The following is an 18,953-nucleotide window of genomic DNA, read 5'->3' on the forward strand; positions in this document are numbered from 1 at the left end:
AGAAAGGTAAATGTGATTAGTTCTTTTAAATCTCTTATAGGGCTTTTAGCAGCCAATAGCTAAAACAGTAATTTTCTAAATTTTCAAAATGTCAGTTTCTTAAAGCTCTGCTTACCATCATTGGATATATTATCAGAATTTCTTTTCTTTTCTTTTTTTTGCCAGTCCGGGGGCCTGAATTCAGGGCCTGGGCACTGTCCTTGAGCTTTCTCAAGGCTGGTGCTCTACCACTGGAGCCACAGCATCATTTCTGGCTTTTTTTTTTTTTTTTTCCTGTATATATGGTACCAAGGAATCAAACCCAAGGCTTTGTGCATGCTAGGTAAGCACTCTACCACTAGGCCACACTCCTGGCCCTCTAAGCTGAATTTTAATAGAAGCTTTTATGTCTCACCAATACATAAAAAATTGCTGATTTCTATTAGAGATCTGAAAGCCTTTGGAAAATAAAAGTTTAAATGTGGCTAATTAAAGAATTCCTATGCTGAATGATTTAGCTATTCCTTTGACTTCGTTTGAATTTCAGTTGAAAACATTCTGTAATCTAGATAGAACACAGGATGTCCTAATGGTGCAGTCCACATACTGCTTGTTTGGTTCTAATTGCTTAAAATTGTATTCATATATTATCAGAATAAGAATGAAGGCACTTTGTTTTCCTTTCTCTTATTTTTATTTTTTGCCAGTGCTTGGGCTTGAACTCTGGACTTGGGTATTGTCCCTGAGTTCACTCTACCACTTGAGCCATAGCAACACCTCTGGTTAATAAAAGGGAAAGTCTCATGGACTTTTCTGTCTGGGCTGCCTTTAATGGCTAAGTTCAGATCTCAGTCTCCTGAGTAGCTAGGATTACAGGCTTGAGCCATCAGTGTTGTTGGTTTTTTGTTTGTTTGTGGTTGCCTGGGGTTTCAACACCGGGCCTGGGCACTGTCTCAATTCCTTTTGCTCAAAGCAAGAACTCTTTATCACATGAACAGCCGCATCACTTCTGGCTTTTTCTGTGATTAATTGGAGGTAAGAGTCTCAGACTTTCCTGCCTAGGTGTCCAGCCCCGATCTTTAGATCTCAGCTTCCTGAATAGCTAGAATTATAGTGTGAGGATCCTTAGATCTCAGCCTCCTGAATAGCTAGAATTATAGGTGTGAACCACTGGCACCTGGCTTCTCACTTACTTTTTATGGAGTACTAGGGCTTAAGTTCGGGATCTTGTATTTTCTTAGAAGATATTGGGAAAACTTAGAAGATATTGGGAACTCAAGATATTGAAATAGAATTAAATTATATTTCAAAGCTAATACTTTCTGATGAGGACACATTCCTTTCAAGCATTTTTTTTTTTTGCCAGTCCTGGTGCTTGAACTCAGGGCTGGGCACTGTCCTTGGGCTTTCTCAAGGCTAGTGCTGTGCCACTTGAGCCACAACACCACTTCAAGCCTTCTCTGTGTATATAGTACTGAGGAATTGGACCCAGGGCTTTGTGCATGCTAGGCAGGCACTCTTACCACTAGGCCACACTCCTCGCACCGCAAGCATTTTTTTGAGTGCTACTTTAGAGATCTTTGTATAATGTGTTTTCTGTCTTTTTAAAATTAGGCTGCCATATGTCGATGCAGTCAGCCACTGTCAGGATTCAGTGCCCGGTGCCTGGAGGATGAACATTTGCTTCAAGCCATTAGTAAGGCTAACCCAGTCAATCGCTACATGTACGTTGTGGATACCAGGCCCAAAGTATGTATCTTAAATACATGCAGACTGCTTCTGTCATTCTCTTTATTGCTTTAATCCTGGTTTGAAATAAATGGAGGCTAATGATACCAAAGAAATTAGTACTTTAAGGAAAACCAACTTATATGACCAGTTCTGAATAATTGAGGTGGCAAATTGTTTTTTGGTATATATTTATAACTTTAAGAAAACTGAATTATAGTTAAGTGTTATATATGTATGCGTGTATATGTATGTACATATAAAAATACTTCTATATACATATACATATACATATGTATATGTATACATATGCATGCATACCGTGGTACTGAGGCTTGAACTCAGGTTCAGAGTGCTTTTCTTTAGCTTTTTCACTTTACCACTTGAGCCAAACCTTCATTTTCAGCTTTTTGGTGATTAATAGGCTCACAGACTACTTTCCTTCCTGGGCTAACTTCAAACTGCCATCCTCACCAGTGCTCAGATATATTGGGAGCTTGATGGTGTATTATGAAGAAATATTAAGTGTGTATTGTGAACAATTAAAAAATTTTTACAATTTTTAATGTCATTCTTAATATGTAAGATACTTTGCTTTAAAATAATTTGACCTAATAAGTAATAACAATGAGTTAACCTAGGAAACATTGAATAAGAGCATTAAAAATGACCGGAAATTGTTATTCTGTAAAACACCTGTGGTATAAGGCTGTAGATTTTTACCATTGGGACTAAGTCAGAATCCTTTTTAATTTTTATAAGCACAGTTAAGCAGCCAATACATGTAGGAGCTGAAGTTAAAGTCATTAAAATCTTCAATGGTAATAGCTAACTTTGCTTTTAATTTTTATTATAGCATCGCATGCAGAGCTGGTGGGATACACAAAAGGACATTGGCAGAATTATAGTGAGGATTTCTTCAAAAATCTGGAATGATGAGAAAATAAGAGAAAGCGATGAGAAAAAGCGAGTGAGCAAAATAGAACACAATCAATTTTAGGCAGCTTGCAAAGGAACTGTAGTTGCCTTAGAGTCATTTTCATTATTAGATGAGATGACAGAGGAATAGAAGATGAGAGTCATTTGAAATAGCATATAGGAAATAGTAACCATTAGAAATTGGTGATTTATCATCTCTTATATCTCTTATTAAAAAGGAGAGAGAGAGAGAGAGAGACTTTTCCTAGGAGTTAAGAGTTGGTGGTGTCTTCTATAAGAAACATTTCATTCTGCTCCCTGTATAATCTGGCTTGATTAATTATTAGTTAATATTAGATATAAGATGTGATTGTAATAGAAAACTTTTGAAAAGTGGTACTGGGGATAGAACTCAAAATCTTAGTGTTTGTTAGGTAGGTGCTCTTCTATTTAAGCTACTCTGCCTGCCCTTTTGCATTGGTTACTCTTGAGATAGGGTGCTGCTTTATTGCCAAAGAAAGCCCAGACTGTGATCTTCCTACTTATTATTCCCCACATGGCTAGGGACAGCAGAGTCTTGTGAACTTTTTGTTTGTTTGTTTGTTTATTTATTTTACTTTTGGACCACAATTCCCCAATAACTGCCCCCTAAATAGCTAGGATAACAGGCTTGAGCCACAACACTCAGAAATATCAAACTTTTGGAAGATGAAGTCTGATTGTGATTTGTATGAATAATTGTCTTCTACACAGAAAAATCTTCCTTTCCTTTTCTAAGAAATTGAGTAGTAATAACTTAAGTGCTCTTAATTTGCTTAGTATCTTCTTTAAATGTGCTGAGTAAACTAGTAAGTCAGTAAATACAATTAAGTGTACTTGTTACAAATCTCAAGCCCCCAATCTAGATAATGAAACGTTTTTCTCTTCTAGTTTTAGATTTTCTTTCATCCAAGTTCATGAGAGAATCATCATCAATTGTAGTAACATACTATATGAAATCCTATTCTCACGGAACATCTAATAACATGGCATAATTGTGAATGACCATGCAGTATGTTCCTCTAGAGACAAATTGATTTTATATCCATTTCTTAAAGATATATATCAGGCTAAAAAAAAAAAAAGTAAATCTGGAGAAAAAAAGAACATTTATCAGACTGGTGAAGTATGTGTTCTCATCCACAGTTGCCTTGCTCTCCAGTAATTCCTGACATGTGGTTCTCAATTTGTAGACATCTTTCAGATCAGATTTGCAGGGTCCTTGGGATTCCAAGTCTTGGTTCTGAAATGAATCCCAATTTTATTCTGTAAATGACTCTACTTAACTCTAAGTCATTTAAGATTGAGATAAGGGGATACTCTTATGTTTTAGACATATAGGAAACTGACAGAAAGCATAGTTTCCTAAGCTTGTGGACGCTACCTGTTTAGATTTTCCTTTACATAACAACCATATCATTATTTTAGGTAACATGTGACATTCTTGCCTATTCAAAAAACATAGATAACTTGTTCAGTTTTGATGAGTTCCTTTAAGTTCTCTTCTAGCTAAAACATGGCTTATGTAGTGATTTTATGACATTTTGGTAATTTAATTTTATAGGTAAAAGTAGTTTGATTCTCATTGTCTAACTTTTTAAATTTTAGCTGAATGCAATAGCCAACAGAGCAGCTGGAAAAGGTTATGAAAATGAAGACAACTATTCTAATATTAGATTTCAGTTCGTTGGAATAGAAAATATTCATGTAATGAGGTCCAGCCTTCAAAAATTGTTGGAAGGTATGATTGTTGCTTACTTTTTAGACATCTCTGTCCAATGGGTATACAATGCTGATCTCATATAATTTAAAATTTTCTATCAGCTGCATTAAAAAAGTAAAAAATTAGCATGTAAAATTGATATTGGTAACATTCTCTTAACATTAAAATTTTAACATGTAGTCAGTATAAAAGTAGCGATATTTTAATTTTCACTATCTTCAAATTCAATTGTGTATTTTACATTTATAAAGCATTTTCCTTTGACCCGGTCACATTTCAGTAGCTACATTTGGGTGGTATCTTAAATTTAGTACAATTTTCTTTTTTCTGTCAGTCGTGGGGCTTGAACTCTGGGCATGGGCATTGTCCCTGAGCTCTATAGCTCAAGGCTACTGCCCTACCATTTGAGCCACAGTGCTACTCTCGGTTTTCTAGTGGTTAATTGGAGATAAGAGTCTCATGGTCTTTAGTGCCCAGGCTGGCTTTGAACCGTGATCCTCAGAACTCAACCTCCTGAGTAACTAGGATTACAGATGTGAGCCAAAACACCTGGCCCTTTAAATTAGTACAATTCTAATGGTATTATTAAAAAAAGTTTATTAGAGATTGATTCTTGAGTAATTAGTACAATGAAATTTATGCTACTGTTTCACTTAAGTTTGAAGGTATCTTAACAATCATGACTTAGAATTAAAAAATTAAAATGTTAAATATTAATTAAACACTTGTTACATTACAGGAAATGTACCCAACAAATCATTAAGATTTAAATAGCATATTTCTTTTGTAAAAAGCTTTGCATATTTATTTATTTATATATATATATATATATATATTTTTTTTTTTTTTTTGCCAGTTCTGGGCTTAAGCTTAGGGCTTGAGCACTGTCCTTGGATTTTTCTCAAGGCTAGACTCTACCACTTCCAGCTTTTTTTCTACGTATGTGGTACCAAGGAATCGAACCCGGGTCTTTGTGCATGCTAGGCAAGCACTCTACCAGTAGGCCAGACTCCCGGGCCCTTTGCATATTTATTTTATCCTTTCCTCTCTCAATTTTTCTCACCTTGAGAGATCTATAAAAAGACAAGTGAAAACTCTAGCCTCATTAGTTTTAATTTAATTTCTTTATTATTATAAAAGTGATGCATAAAGGGGTTACAGTTACATAAGTAAGGTAAAGAGTATATTTCTTTTTAGACAGTGTTACCCTCTCTCCTCATTCTTAATGCAATTGTTTTACCTCTGTATTTTTTAGTGAATGGCACCAAAGGGCTCTCTGTCAACGATTTCTATTCCGGTTTGGAGAGCTCAGGATGGCTTCGCCATATCAAAGCTGTTATGGATGCTGCAATCTTCTTAGCCAAAGTAACTTCATCTCTCATACTTGATTTAGAGGCTTAAAATGAAGGGGTAGATTTATCCTGTTGGGTATTGGTATTTACCTCTGGGTCACTTTAATTTGAACTATAAATATATCATATGGCACTTACCGTAGAAGCTTAAAATCCTCAGATCCTTTGAAACATATATGTCTGTATCTTTTTTTTTCTTTTGTTTTGAATTATGCTATAGTAACATTATTACTGAAGGTAGAGTACTTTCTTTTTTTGGTCAGTCGTGGGGCTTGAATTCCAGGCCTAGGTACTGTTCCAGAGCTCTTCAGCTCACGGCTAGTGGGTAGAGTACTTATATATGTATTTGTACATATATATATATATATATATGCCTGATAGGGTGATTGTCAAGTAAATAGAATTACTGATTTATGTAAAAGGCATTCTGTTAGAATCTAAGCATGTTATCTTTCTTTTCAGGCAATAGCACTTGAAAACGCAAGTGTGTTGGTACATTGCTCAGATGGTTGGGACAGGACCTCCCAAGTCTGTTCCCTTGGTTCACTTTTACTGGATTCCTACTACAGGACAATTAAAGGATTCATGGTAAGGATTTATTGTTAGGCCAATGCCAATAGTTCTTTTTTTTTTTTTTTTTTTTTTGCCAGTCCTGGGCCTTGAACTAAGGGCCTGAGCACTATCCTTGGGCTTCCTCAAGGCTAAAGTTCTACCACTTAAGCCACAGAACCACTTCTGGCTTTTTTCTATGTATATGGTACTGAGAAATCGAACCCAGGTCTTTGTGCATGTTAGGCAAGCCTTATACCACTAGGCCAAACTCCCAGCCCTAGGCCAATGGTTCTTGAGCAGGAGTAATTCTGTTTCCCAAGGGAACATTCGGCAGTGTTTGGAGATGCTAAAAACAATGGTAGACAGTAGTAATAAGTATGGTGTAATGCATGGGATGGCCAAATAACAAGAATTGTCTGGCCCCAAACATCAGTACTGCTGAGGTTGAGATAATGAGTCACACTGGTTTCATATCTATGGCAAAATAATAGACTTAAACATTTTTCCTTTTGTTCCCACTTCTAAAATTTATCTATAGAGCCAGGCATGGTGGCTCATGCCTGTAATCCTAGTTACTCAGGAGGCTGAGATCTGAAGACTGTGGTTCAAAGCCAGCGGGGCACTAAAAAGTCCCTGAGACTCTTATCTCCAATTAATCACTAGAAAACTAGAAACCTGGAAGTGGCACTGTGGCTCAAGGGGTAGGGCAGTAAGTAGCCTTGAGCTGAAGAGCTCAGGGACAGCACCCAGGTCCAGAGTTCAAGTCCCACAACCAACAAAAAAAAAATTCTGTTTGAACAGATTTTTTTCCATTGTGAAGCTAAAGTCCTGGCTAATGTTTATTTGCTTTTTTTCCCCTAGCCATGGGGCTTGAACTCAGGACTTTGGATAGTTTTTGCTCAAAACTAGCATTTTGTACTTGAGCCACAGTGCCACTTCTGGATTTTTCTGTGTATGTGATACTGAGGAATCGAACCCTGCGCTTTATTATGCTAGGCAAGCTTCTACCATAGGCCACTCTCCTAGCCCTGTTTACTTGCTTTTTAATGTCTAATCAAGTTAACTTTTTTTCATAACATTAATGAAACTTTTTTTTCTTTAAAATTATTTTTCAGGGCTGGGAGTTTGACCTAGTTGGTAGAGTGCTTGCCTAGCAAGCACGAAGACTGAGATTCAATTCCTTGATACCACATACATTAAAAAAAAAAAAGCCGGAGGTGCTGAGGCTCAAGTGGTAGAGCTCTAGCCTTGAAAACCCTTGAGGACAATGCTCAGGCCCTGAGTTCAAGGCCCAGGACTGGCAAAAAAAATATTTTTCATTAACTGAAGTTTTCTGAAACTGTATTTGTTAATTGACTTCCTGATTTACCAGCTAACTTTCCTGTTAGTCAGTCTTAATTGTCCCAGAAAGGATTTTATTGTTTCACATTTGTGTACATTATATCATGACCAGCATCATCCCTAATCACTCTCCCACAGCCCACTCCCTCTGTTTGAAACAATTGCAGTGTGTTTCATTGTTTTGTTTTCATACATGCAAACAAACTTTAACCATATTCATCCTCATTCAGTCTATTTTCCATCCCCACTCTCAAGGATGCCCTTATCATCCTACTTTACTTTCCTGTCATTCTTTTTTTTTAAGTGTGTACTAACTATACCACCGTATGTCTAGATTTTGCTCATAATAATCTTCTCTTTTGCTTTCTTTTTTCCGCCCCAAATCTCCTATTAGTCAAGATTCCTTATGCCATTGACATATATAGTTGTAATATATTTAGAAATTATTCAATCTCCATCTTTTTTGAATTATTATTAATTATTCAAAGAGGTTACAGTTCCCTCAGTCAGGTTATAAATACAATGTTTCCATCCTTTTTTCCTTTCCCCTTCCCTTCCTCCTAAATAATCCCATAGTTGCAATCACATTGTGTGTGTATATGTTTATAAGTACATATACATACTTATGTACATAATCATATATATTCACATATACAAAGATACATTGTGGGGCCGGGAGTTTGGCCTAGTGGTTAAAGTGCTTGCCTAGCATGCATGAAGACCTGGGTTCGATTCCGCGGTACCACATACATAGAAAAAAGCCGGAAGTGGTGCTGAGGCTCAAGTGGTAGAGTGCTAGCCTTGAGAAAGTCCAAGGACAGTGCTCAGGCCCTGAGCTCAAGCCCAGGACTGGCAAAAACAAACAAACCAAAAAAAAAACCCAAAGATACATTGTGAACATGTATATATGTTATATATGCATATGTTTGTGGATATGTATATATGTATATATGTGTGTATATATGTGTCCACAAATATGTCTTTTAGTTCTAAATTCTACATAGGAGCAAAACCATACATGTTTGGCTTTTTTAAACATAGCTTATGATCAGATTAACTTTCAAAATTTGTGTTAATATATGATGAATAAAGGATACTAGACAGTTTTCCTAAGTGCACAGTAATTACAATGTCATCTTAAAGCAAAGTAAGATTTAAAATCCCTGTTCCTATTTCAGCAGTATTATTTTGTGCTGCTAACATGTTGAGTCTGGGACAGATTAAATGCAAGTAAGAAAACAGCTAATATAGTTAATTTTCAACTTACTTTATAAGTATGAGTCATGTTTTCTTTTCATATGTGGTTCTAGTTGTTTGCCAGGCATCAGAATAAAATCACAAAGCTGAGTGCTAGTGGTTCACACCTGTAATCCTAGCTACTCAGGAGGCTGAGCTCTGAGGATCGTGGTTCATACGGTAGCCTGGGCAAGAAAAGTTATGAAACAGTTCCTGTTAACTACTAAAAAGCTGGAAGTGGAGCTGTGGCTCAAATGGTAGAACGCCCAGCCTTCAGCAAAAAAGTTAATGGACAGTACTCAGGCCCTGAGATGAAGTCACACATAAAGAAATTAAAACATATCCATAGTTAATTCCAAAACTCTTACTGCTCCCTATCCTCCCCCTGGTTGCTGCAGGATAACATCCTTTACCAGAACCTGCTCTAGCCTCTGATTTGGGCCAAAACTTTGCTTCAGTAGTTTTGTATTTGTGCCGATACTGGTACTTGAACTCAGGGCCTCATTTGGCATTTTTGATGAAGGTTGGTGCTCTACCGCTTGAATTATGCCTTTACCTCTGGCTTTTGGCTGATTAATTGGCATTAAGAACCTGTGGACTTTTCTGCCCAAACTGACTTCAAACTCCAATCCTCAGATCTCAGCCTCCTGAGTAGCTAGGATTAGAGGTGTGAGCCACCGGTGCCCAGCTAGTCCTAAGCTTTTCTGACACATATAAAAGAAGGTGATGGAAAAGCAAAGTTTCCAGGTAAATTGATTTTTTCATGCATCAAACCTTTATTGAGCACCTACTGTGTGCTAGACACTATCCTGGATCTTGCAGACATAGAAAAGAAAGAAATATGAGGGTGAAAGAAGACAAATATAGTTGAAGTACTTCGTGCATGTATGAAAATAGAATAATGAAACCTGTTGGAATTGTTTTAAAAAGCAGGGAGGGGAGAATGAAGGAGAGCAGTGGGTGGTGTAAATATGATGGGGTGAGTTATAAACAAATATGGATATGTCAGAATGAAACTTGCAAAACTAATAGAAGCTAATAAAAGAAAATTCAAAATAACTATTTCAGTGGTTTTAATAAGAGGAAAAGCCATGATAGAGAAAAACATATTTCATATGAGAGGGTAGAAACATAACATTTGGATTTGAATACCAGCTACTGTTTTCATTGGTTTTATTTATTTATGAGACAGGATTTTGCTATGTAACCCAGGTTGACCTCCAACTTGAAATCCTCCTGCCTCACCTAAGTGCTGGGATTATTGAAGTGTCCTATCATACTCAATGTTCTTTCTTTCTTTTTTCTTTTTTTTTTTTTTGCCAGTCCTGGGCTTGAGCTCAAGGCCTGAGCACTATCCTTGGACTTTCTCAAGGCTAGAGCTCTACCACTTGAGCCTTAGCACCACTTCCGGCTTTTTTTTATATATGTGGTACTGAAGAATCGAACCTGGGAATTCGTGCATGCTAGGCAAGCACTCTACCACTAGGCCAAACCCCTAGCCCTCTTTTTAATCACTATAAGAAAAATAATTTCAGAAAAATTTATGTAAATAATGTACAAGTCAGCCAGAAAGTTTAAAAACTCCACCTTCATCTTCTATTCAGAGTCAACTCTTGCTAACATTTTAGTTTATATTTCATCAAGTAAGTTTCCTGTGTCATCTTCAGTGTACAAAGTTTTAAATATAGTACTGCTTTATGGTGTACACTTTTCAATTAAGAATGTATAAAATGAATTAGTCATGAAATGACTTTTTTTTAATTGTTGGAATAATGTATAGAGGGGTTACAGTTACAGTCATCAGGTGGTAGGGGGCATTATTTCTTGAACATTGATAACCCTTCTTATGTTTATGTCCCTGTTTCCCTTTCCCCACCCTGAAATTACTGTGTGTGTGTGTGTGTGTGTGTGTGTGTGTGTGTGTGTGTGTGTGTGTTACTATTCTTTAGCCCATTCTCTAATTCTAGTTCTGGCTGGTTTTTGTTTGTGGTTTTTGTTTTGTTCTGTTATAAATAGTTATAAAGTAAATTTTTACTTTTTCCTGTTAAGGTCTTAATAGAAAAAGATTGGATCTCATTTGGACATAAATTTTCAGAGAGGTGAGTGGCTGTTCATATACTTAGATCATTTTTTTCCCTGTGGTTTTGGAGATAGGATTTCATAACCCTGACTGACCTGAAACTCTGTGTAGGCCAGACTGACCTCAAACTCATGGTCATCCTACCTCAGCTTTCCTAGGTCTGAGATTACAGGTGTGTGTTGCTAGTCCTGGCAGCACTTAGGTCAAATTACAGTACTACAATGTTTCTGTTCTTGTGTGTGTGTGTGTGTGTGTGTGTGTGTGTGTGTCCTGGAGCGAGTCTGAGTGTTCTTCCTGAGCTAGTGCCCTACCATTTGAGCCACAGCTCTAATTGGCTTTTATCTGGCTTTTGCGGTAGGTTATTGGAGATACATGTCTCATAGACTTTCCTGCCAGGGGCAGCTTCAAACCACAATCCTCAGATCTCAGCCACCTGAGTATCTAGGATTAGAAGCGTCAGCTATCAGTACCCAGCTGTTTCTATCCTTTATGAATTAGCATGTGTTACAGGAGGTGAAAGTGCTATACGACGTCAGATTTTTTTTTTTTTGCCAGTCCTGGGACTTGAACTTAGGGCCTGAGCACTGTCCTTGGGCTTTCTCAAGGCTAGAGCTCTACCACTTGAGCCACAGCACCACTTCCAGCTTTTTTTATGTAGGTGGTACATATATTCAATTCTCATACCTTTGCAAATATTCAAGATTAGTTATTAACCCAAAATGGCTATAATTCTTTAAAATTATGATTACAAAGCTGGATACTGGGCTCCTGCCTGTAATCTTAACTGGTGCCACGCTATCCCAGGCAGAAAAGTTTAGTCCATCTCTAACCAGCAAAAAAGTAGGAGTAGGTGTGTGGTTCAAGTAGTAGAGGACCCAGGTGAGCAAGGAAGCTGAACAAGTGGAAAGGCCTGAGCTCAAGCCTCAGTATTGTCAAAACCAAAGATTTGTGGTTACAAAATTCACAGATATGAATGGCTTCAATAAAACGATACTTCTCTGCTCATCTGACAGTGTTTTAGGACTATTTTGCATGTGTATTATATATGTGTGCTATGCACATAACTATGTGTTATTGTGGTTTGTGCATTTATGATTCTTTAATACAGGACTTCTTTCCGAGGCCTTTCTAAAAGCCTGTGCTTTCCTGGGGGTGTAGGTGTGGCCACTTAGATGGTGACCCAAAGGAAGTCTCACCAGTATTTACTCAGTTCTTGGAATGTGTGTGGCATTTGACGGAACAGTTCCCAAAAGCTTTTGAATTCAATGAAGAATTTCTTCTTCAGATCCACGAACATATTCATTCATGTCAATTTGGGAACTTCCTTGGAAATTGTCAGAAGGAAAGAGAGGAGCTCAAGTAAGATGATTTGATTTAAATAGATTCAATTTCATTTCCTTCGTAACAAGTCCTACCGCAATAGTTGTCTACAGCTATGGTGGTTGTCTTCACAACATGTCTTAACAGTATAAAATAGAACCTGAACTCAAGTGTAGGTTTTATTGTCTGTAGTTTTGAATGTACCTTCCTAATGTTTCTCACCCTTACAGCAACAGAAGCATTCATCCTGTAATCAGTTTTGAAGTGTGCTATACATACAAAAAAACGTATATAGCATAAGTGTTCAGGCTAGTCTTTCCAAATTCACACACCTGTGTAACAAGCTCAGAACAGGAACCGTTGTCTGTTCCCTAGAAACTTCCGTTATGCTGATTTTCAGTTTGAAGATATATTTTAGAACACACAAATCTTTACAGTATTTTGCTTCCCAGAAAACACTGATCACTAGTTTTAAAGTATGGTGAATTTTTTTTTTTTTTTGCCAGTCCTGGGGCTTGAACTCAGGGCCTGAGCACTGCCTTAGGCTTTTCTCAAAAAGCTAGCACTCTACCACTTGAGCCACAGCACCACTTCCGGCTTTTTTAATGTATGTGGTACTAAGGAATCAATCCTGGGTATTCATACGTGCTACTCTACTATTAGGCCAAACTCTTGCCCCTGGCTTTTAACTTATTACATGGTTAAGAATTAAAAAAAAAAACAAAAAAAACCCAGAATTCATAGAGGAGAGATGAATCTTGGATTGAAGAAAAACCTAAAATTTAAATCTACTTTGAAAGTAGTTTTCTGATTTATAAACATGAACATTATAGAAGTATTACTTGCATCTCTGAACAAGATCTTTGTTTCTCTCATTATATTAAGATTGAAGGAGAAGACTCACTCCCTGTGGCAATTTCTCATGGATAATCAAAAGAAATACTTAAATCCTCTGTACAGTTCTAAGTCTCAGAAAATTACAGTTCTGGAGCCAAATACAGTCTCTTTTAATTTTAAGTAAGTTGGCATCATTGCACTGTTATATTTGATTTTTCTTAGTCATAGTTTAATGAACCTTTAATTTTTAAAGATTTCTTTATCTTTTAAAAGTGTAACGAATCTTTAAAATTATTATATTATACATAGTGTGTAGTGTGATAATTGGATACATATATACAATGTGTAAAGATCAAAGGGTAGTTACATTTCCAAAACTTTAAATTAAAACTGATTTTTTGATTGTATAATTATATGTATTTATGAGATATATTTGAGTACTGTAAACAATGTATAATGATCAAATAAGGATAAATAATGTTTTCTTATTGTAATTGGAGTCTTTGAGCTCCTCTCATTGTTCATAAAATACACAGCAGGATAGTGAACTATAGTCATTGGAGATCATTGATCTTTATTGATACTGTCTAATTATGTTTTGGTAAAGCTTCTTTATTTTGTGATAAAGGTTTTGGAGAAACATGTACCACCAGTTTGACCGAACATTACATCCTAGGCAGTCTGTATACAATATAATTTTGAATATGAATGAACAAAATCAACAACTAGAGGAAGATATTGAAGACCTAGAATCTGTAAGTATTCTGAAGTGTCTAATATGGTTGGAATATTCATTTGATTTACTATATTTAATTTTTCATTTTGGATTTCCATGACTACAAATGAATTTCATTGATTTTAACATGTTCATTGGCAATTTAGTTTTCTGTTTCTTTGAATGGACTAATCAAACTTTTGCTTATTTGAATTGCCTTTTGTTAAGGTTTGCGAGAACTCATAATACATGAGATAGCAATTCTGTTAGTGAATGTGTATTACAAAGAACTGTCCAGTCTTTTTTCCACTTGATACGTCATATATTTTATACTGATTTTTATGAAGTTTCATGTCAAATTTATCAATCCTTATGTTTTTTAAAAAATCTTGGACAGCCTGGCACTGGTGACTTATGCCAGTAATCCTAGCTACTCAGAAGGCTGAGGATCGTGATTCAAAGCCAGCCCAGACAGGCAAGTTCGTGAGACTCTTATCTCCATTTGACCACCAGGAACTGGAAGTGGCACTGTGACTCAAGTGGTAGAATGGTAGCCTTGAGCTGAAGAGCTCAAGGGCAGCACCCAAGCCCAGAGTTCAAGCCCCAATACTGCCCCTCCCCTCCAAAAAAAAAATCCTGGACAATTTTTTTTTTTAGTTGTGGGGCTTGAACTTAAGGACTTTGCACTGTTCCTGAGCCACAACACCACTTCTGATTTTCTGGTGGGTAATTGAAAAGAATCTCATAGACTTTCCTGCCTTGGGTGGCTTTGAACCATGATTCTCAGGTCTTGGCCCTCCTGAGTTGTAAGGATTATAAGTGTAAGCCACCAGTGCCCCATCTCTGGTTTGGTTTTGGTTTGCTTTGGTTTTTCCATTCCTGGGGATTGTACTCAGGGCCTGGGCACTTTCCTTGGGACACTTTTTGCTTAAGGCTAGTACTTTGCCACTTGAGCCATAGCACCACTTCTGGCTTTTTCTGAGTATGTGGTACCAAGGAATTGAACCCAGGGCTTCATGCATATTAGGTGAACACTACCACTAGGCTACACTCCTGGCTGTAGACAACTTTTTTCACAGAAGACAATGATTGTCTTTTCTGCCTCTTGAGAAGATATCCTTTAGTCAACTCTAGCTAACAACTTGGGCAAGTTGTAAGAGAGTGTTAGAGAGTTTCAAAATATGGGAAACAAGAGGAAACTGTCCTGATTACTCCTAAGGTTAGAACAGCATGATATCCTGCCACAGGATGCTTCTAAAACCCACTGTTAAAAAGAGAAAGAAAAAATAGTTCTTTTGGGTTCCTAAGCAGTATGTTCAGCTAGCAAACAGTTATAGGGAGACCTAGGGAAAAAATCAAGACCTTCAGCTAAATAAGCTTGTGATCGCTAATAGCTAGAACTTCTAGGAAAGTGTATCATGTTCATCCTTTGTCTTTATTAAGCATTTACTTGCCAGACTTCTCAGGTAATACATTTCCTTTTTCACATATGAAAGCCTAGTTATGTTTACAGTCAAGTCTGGCTGGCTTGATTAATAAATATAAAAACCTAGCTAAGCATTTCTCACTACAAAAGATGTGGATTATCATTTTAAGTGAAGATTTTCATGTTGATCATACTAGCCATTATGATCTTTTTGAAATTTATTGGTGTATCACATGTAGCTCATTGGTAAAAATATGTTTTATTTCACCTACCTTAGTGTGACCACGTAGTATCTGTAGTTATTTTTTCCCTACTTTTTGTTTAGAAAATCAAGCAACGAAAACATCAGCAAATGGATGACATCATCCCCAAGGAATTGTTACATTCCGTTCATCCTGAATCTCCTCCCCTCAAAACCTCCATGTGTCTTAAAGAGCAGACTCTGCTGCCTATGAGTGAGGCACTGCGAACCATAGAGGGCAGCAGCCCCGCGGATAATCGCTACCATGACTACGCTGAAGAGTTTTCCAAGTCAGAACCCACTGTGGTCAGCTTAGAGTACGGTGTGGCCAGAATGACTTGTTAGGCCTGCACCAACTGCAATACAAGAGACAGGTGATGGTGAAGATGGCCTCTGCAAGTGGCCAAAAGGATTCGAGTAATAATGTTGACCTTGGGGGTTAGCAGTAGTTAAAATAGTTGAAGACAGAATAATAACTGTCCTTGTTGTGAGAGAAAGAAGTCAAATTTGCTTGCATCTCTTTAGCAAGGGGAATGACCGTCAGTTCTGTAAGAAATGAGTGTTATTTGACAAGTTTCCTCAAAACACAATTTGCACAGTACACTAGATGACATTTCTGTATGGTTTCTGTGTTTATTACAGCCAAATATGACTAGCTTTCCTTAAGTATAATTTAACTTTCAGAAAGCAAACCAGACAAAATGATCCCTATTTAATTATTGACATGGCATGTATTTCTAATTATGTGACTGTGTAACTCAATGTTGACCTGTTTTGCCTTTTAGTGATATGAATTTTGAAGTGCCACAAAGAACATTTCTAAAGAGGGCCTTAAATTCTCAATGTTTTCTTTACCCTTCAGTTTGAAAATGTACTAGAAAATATTTTGTTTTTCTTCTGGGCAGCCTTATTTTGTGGGTACAGATTTAACACTGTTGTTACTTCAGTGTTACTCACTGCACTCTCTGGCACCCACAGTTGCACAAGTTGTACATTTATTCATAGCCAACCCCACTTCTAGATTCAGAGGAATGAAATGGACGGTTTTGTTTGGATTGTAATTGGCTTGATGGTTTTATTTACAGCTTAGATTATTGACTTCTTAAACATGTATAAGCACACTGATTTTTAAAATATGGATTACTGCATCCTGTTGATTCATATTTTGTGGTTGTCTTTAGTCTTTTAATAATGGCATAGGTATGAAGAGCTTTACAGCTTTTTGTTCCTGAAACAGTGAATAGTACATATGTGTATTTTTATTTAAATGGCCTCTATCTCCCAATAAATTGGTACTCCTTCGTACATTGAACTTTGGTATGCAAAAAAACTTAAGTAAAAAGGGGAAGTACAGATAGTTCCAATTTTGCTTAGTTGCATAAATCTCAGTAATTTTTAAGTGAAACATTTTTGTTTCTTCTCTGTTAAATATAGAAGGAGCCTAGTTAGTTTAACAAAAGCAACTCTGGGAAGGGTTTCATTTCACCTTGGTATTTTCACACTTAGTCTGTTTACTAATCCATATCTTTACATTAACAATATAGAAATCAATTGACATTAGCAGTATTACCCAGCTAACTTTACAACTCAGAGTTTTGGGCAATGTGGCTGGCACCAGACATAATTCAAGAAACTCTGAAATCTGCTCAGATGGCTCAAGTGACTTTAGCTATCATAGTAGTTTTGACCATATACATCGTTTTCATATGAATGCAGCTGATATTATATGTGAGCTTCTCTAATTTATTTTTCCAGCTCATTTCTATAATCCTTTATGCAATAAGGAAAAATAAATACTGCTTCTTAAACTGTAATAGAAATATACTATAAAATATAGTAAGCAAATAACAAATCTTATTTCCTAGAAAAGAAGATGTAATCTCTGTAACCACAAAGAGAAGCTTTCGTGCCTTGGTTCTAGTCACATTGTGTTTTAGAATCTTCCATGGCAAACTTCTTGTATTCATGAAGCTCATCAGTTATCTTAACCTTCAACTTTAGACATATATTTGTGTTTACATGCCCATACGTGGACTGAAAAGTCAGCATCCTAAGTGACCTACAAGGTTTCTATTGGTTAAAAAAAAAAAAGCAGGCTATGTATATGTCTTATAAAATTGGATTTGTGTTCATTGAGTCTTGGAATGTATAGCATGTAAATTATTTCATGTATTATTTAAAAGTAATTAAATGTTCATGTTTCATTTCTAATGCTTTTCTTTTGGGGGATCAAGTTGTGGTTTTTTCCCCCCTTGTCTAGCAATCATATGCATTACATTAACAGTGTAAGTAAGAACTTTTCATTGCTCTAAACACTATTGATGAATGACTCCCATATCCCATAGTAGTCATGGATGCAGCTAACAGTTTCTCACTTGACTGTTAATAGAGTACTATGTTCACTGAGTCACATACATTCAGGATGAGCTTCTCTCCAAAGAGAGGTCTGCTGTCAAGATGGAGAGCAAAGTGACTTCTCAAGAAGAAGGTAACGTGGCTGTGAAGGTTGGTATGTCATATGGGAGAGTTGCAGTGTTGGGAAATCTTGAGTGTAAAAAGAAGAATGGAACTTTTCCTAGAAGCCTTCTATGTTGTGGGTAGGGAAACTGCAGGAGTATGATGTCAGGTTAGTCTTTCACGAAAGCTAGTTTTTGCAGGTAAGTTTTAGAATTCTGAAAGGATTCCAAGTTAGAAAATTCAGAGTAAATAAATACTAGTTGTCTATATAACTAGAGAAGAGTAGCCGACTTCACTTCCAGCTTTTTCTTGGTGAATTGGAGATAAGAGTCATGGACTTTTTTGCCCTGACTGGCTTAAAACCCACGATCCTCAAATCTCAGCCTCCTTAGTATCTTGGATTACAGGCACGAGCCAACAACACCTGGCAAGTTGTTCAATTCCTTGGTACCACATACATAGAAAAAAGCTGGAAGTGGTGCTGAGGCTCAGGTGGTAGAGAAAGTCCAAGGACAGTGCTCAGGCCCTGAGCTCAAGTCTAGGACTGGCAAAAAAAAAAAAAAAAAAAAAAAAAAGCTGAGGGTCAGGGCCTAGGCACCGAGTTAAGTCCCTGGACTGGCACACAAGATAAGTAGACAAATAAAAAGGAACTTTAGAACAATGCTTCTTGGGCAGGAGTTTGGCCTAGTGGTGCTTGCCTAGCATGCATAAAGACCTGGGTTCAATTCCTCTGTACCATATACATAGGGGGAAAAAAAAAGCTGCAAGTAGTGCAGAGGCTCAAGTGGTAGAGCTCTAACCTTGCTGTGAGCTCAAGCCCAGGACTAGCCAAAAAAACCTTCTTGTGCTCTGAAGTCACTTGGGCCACAGTTCCAGGCCAGGTGGCATTTTGCCAAATGCTTTCAGAAAATGTACACTGCTGATAAATGTTACACGTCTTCCCTTTTTTCCACAGCTGCTGGAGAAGGGCTTTCCTCTCTGTGAGGACCTCACGATTGCTCGTTTTCCT

The 18,953-nt window shown here is 37.0% G+C and overlaps 1 protein-coding gene across 2 annotated transcripts in view; it reads left to right on the forward strand.

Moving 5' to 3' along the window:
- Positions 1-17,691, forward strand: part of Mtmr6 (myotubularin related protein 6) — a 41,000-nt gene extending 23,309 nt beyond the window's left edge. The window contains exons 6-15 of one of the 2 annotated variants that reach the window (XM_090342387.1): positions 1,594-1,728; positions 2,564-2,677; positions 4,273-4,405; positions 5,643-5,752; positions 6,202-6,327; positions 10,918-10,967; positions 12,107-12,307; positions 13,154-13,285; positions 13,734-13,860; positions 15,572-17,691. In XM_090342387.1, the coding sequence (XP_090198513.1) occupies positions 1,594-1,728; positions 2,564-2,677; positions 4,273-4,405; positions 5,643-5,752; positions 6,202-6,327; positions 10,918-10,967; positions 12,107-12,307; positions 13,154-13,285; positions 13,734-13,860; positions 15,572-15,832 (1,389 nt within the window). In that variant the 3' untranslated portion in view covers positions 15,833-17,691. The remainder of the gene's footprint in view (positions 1-1,593; positions 1,729-2,563; positions 2,678-4,272; positions 4,406-5,642; positions 5,753-6,201; positions 6,328-10,917; positions 10,968-12,106; positions 12,308-13,153; positions 13,286-13,733; positions 13,861-15,571) is intronic. The other variant, XM_090342388.1, reaches the window with a different exon arrangement.
- Positions 17,692-18,953: the final 1,262 nt, after the last annotated feature.

The sequence above is a fragment of the Megascapheus bottae genome, chromosome 11, assembly GCF_031878675.1.
Source record: "Megascapheus bottae isolate mThoBot1 chromosome 11, mThoBot2.hap1, whole genome shotgun sequence".
Lineage (NCBI taxonomy): Eukaryota > Metazoa > Chordata > Mammalia > Rodentia > Geomyidae > Megascapheus > Megascapheus bottae.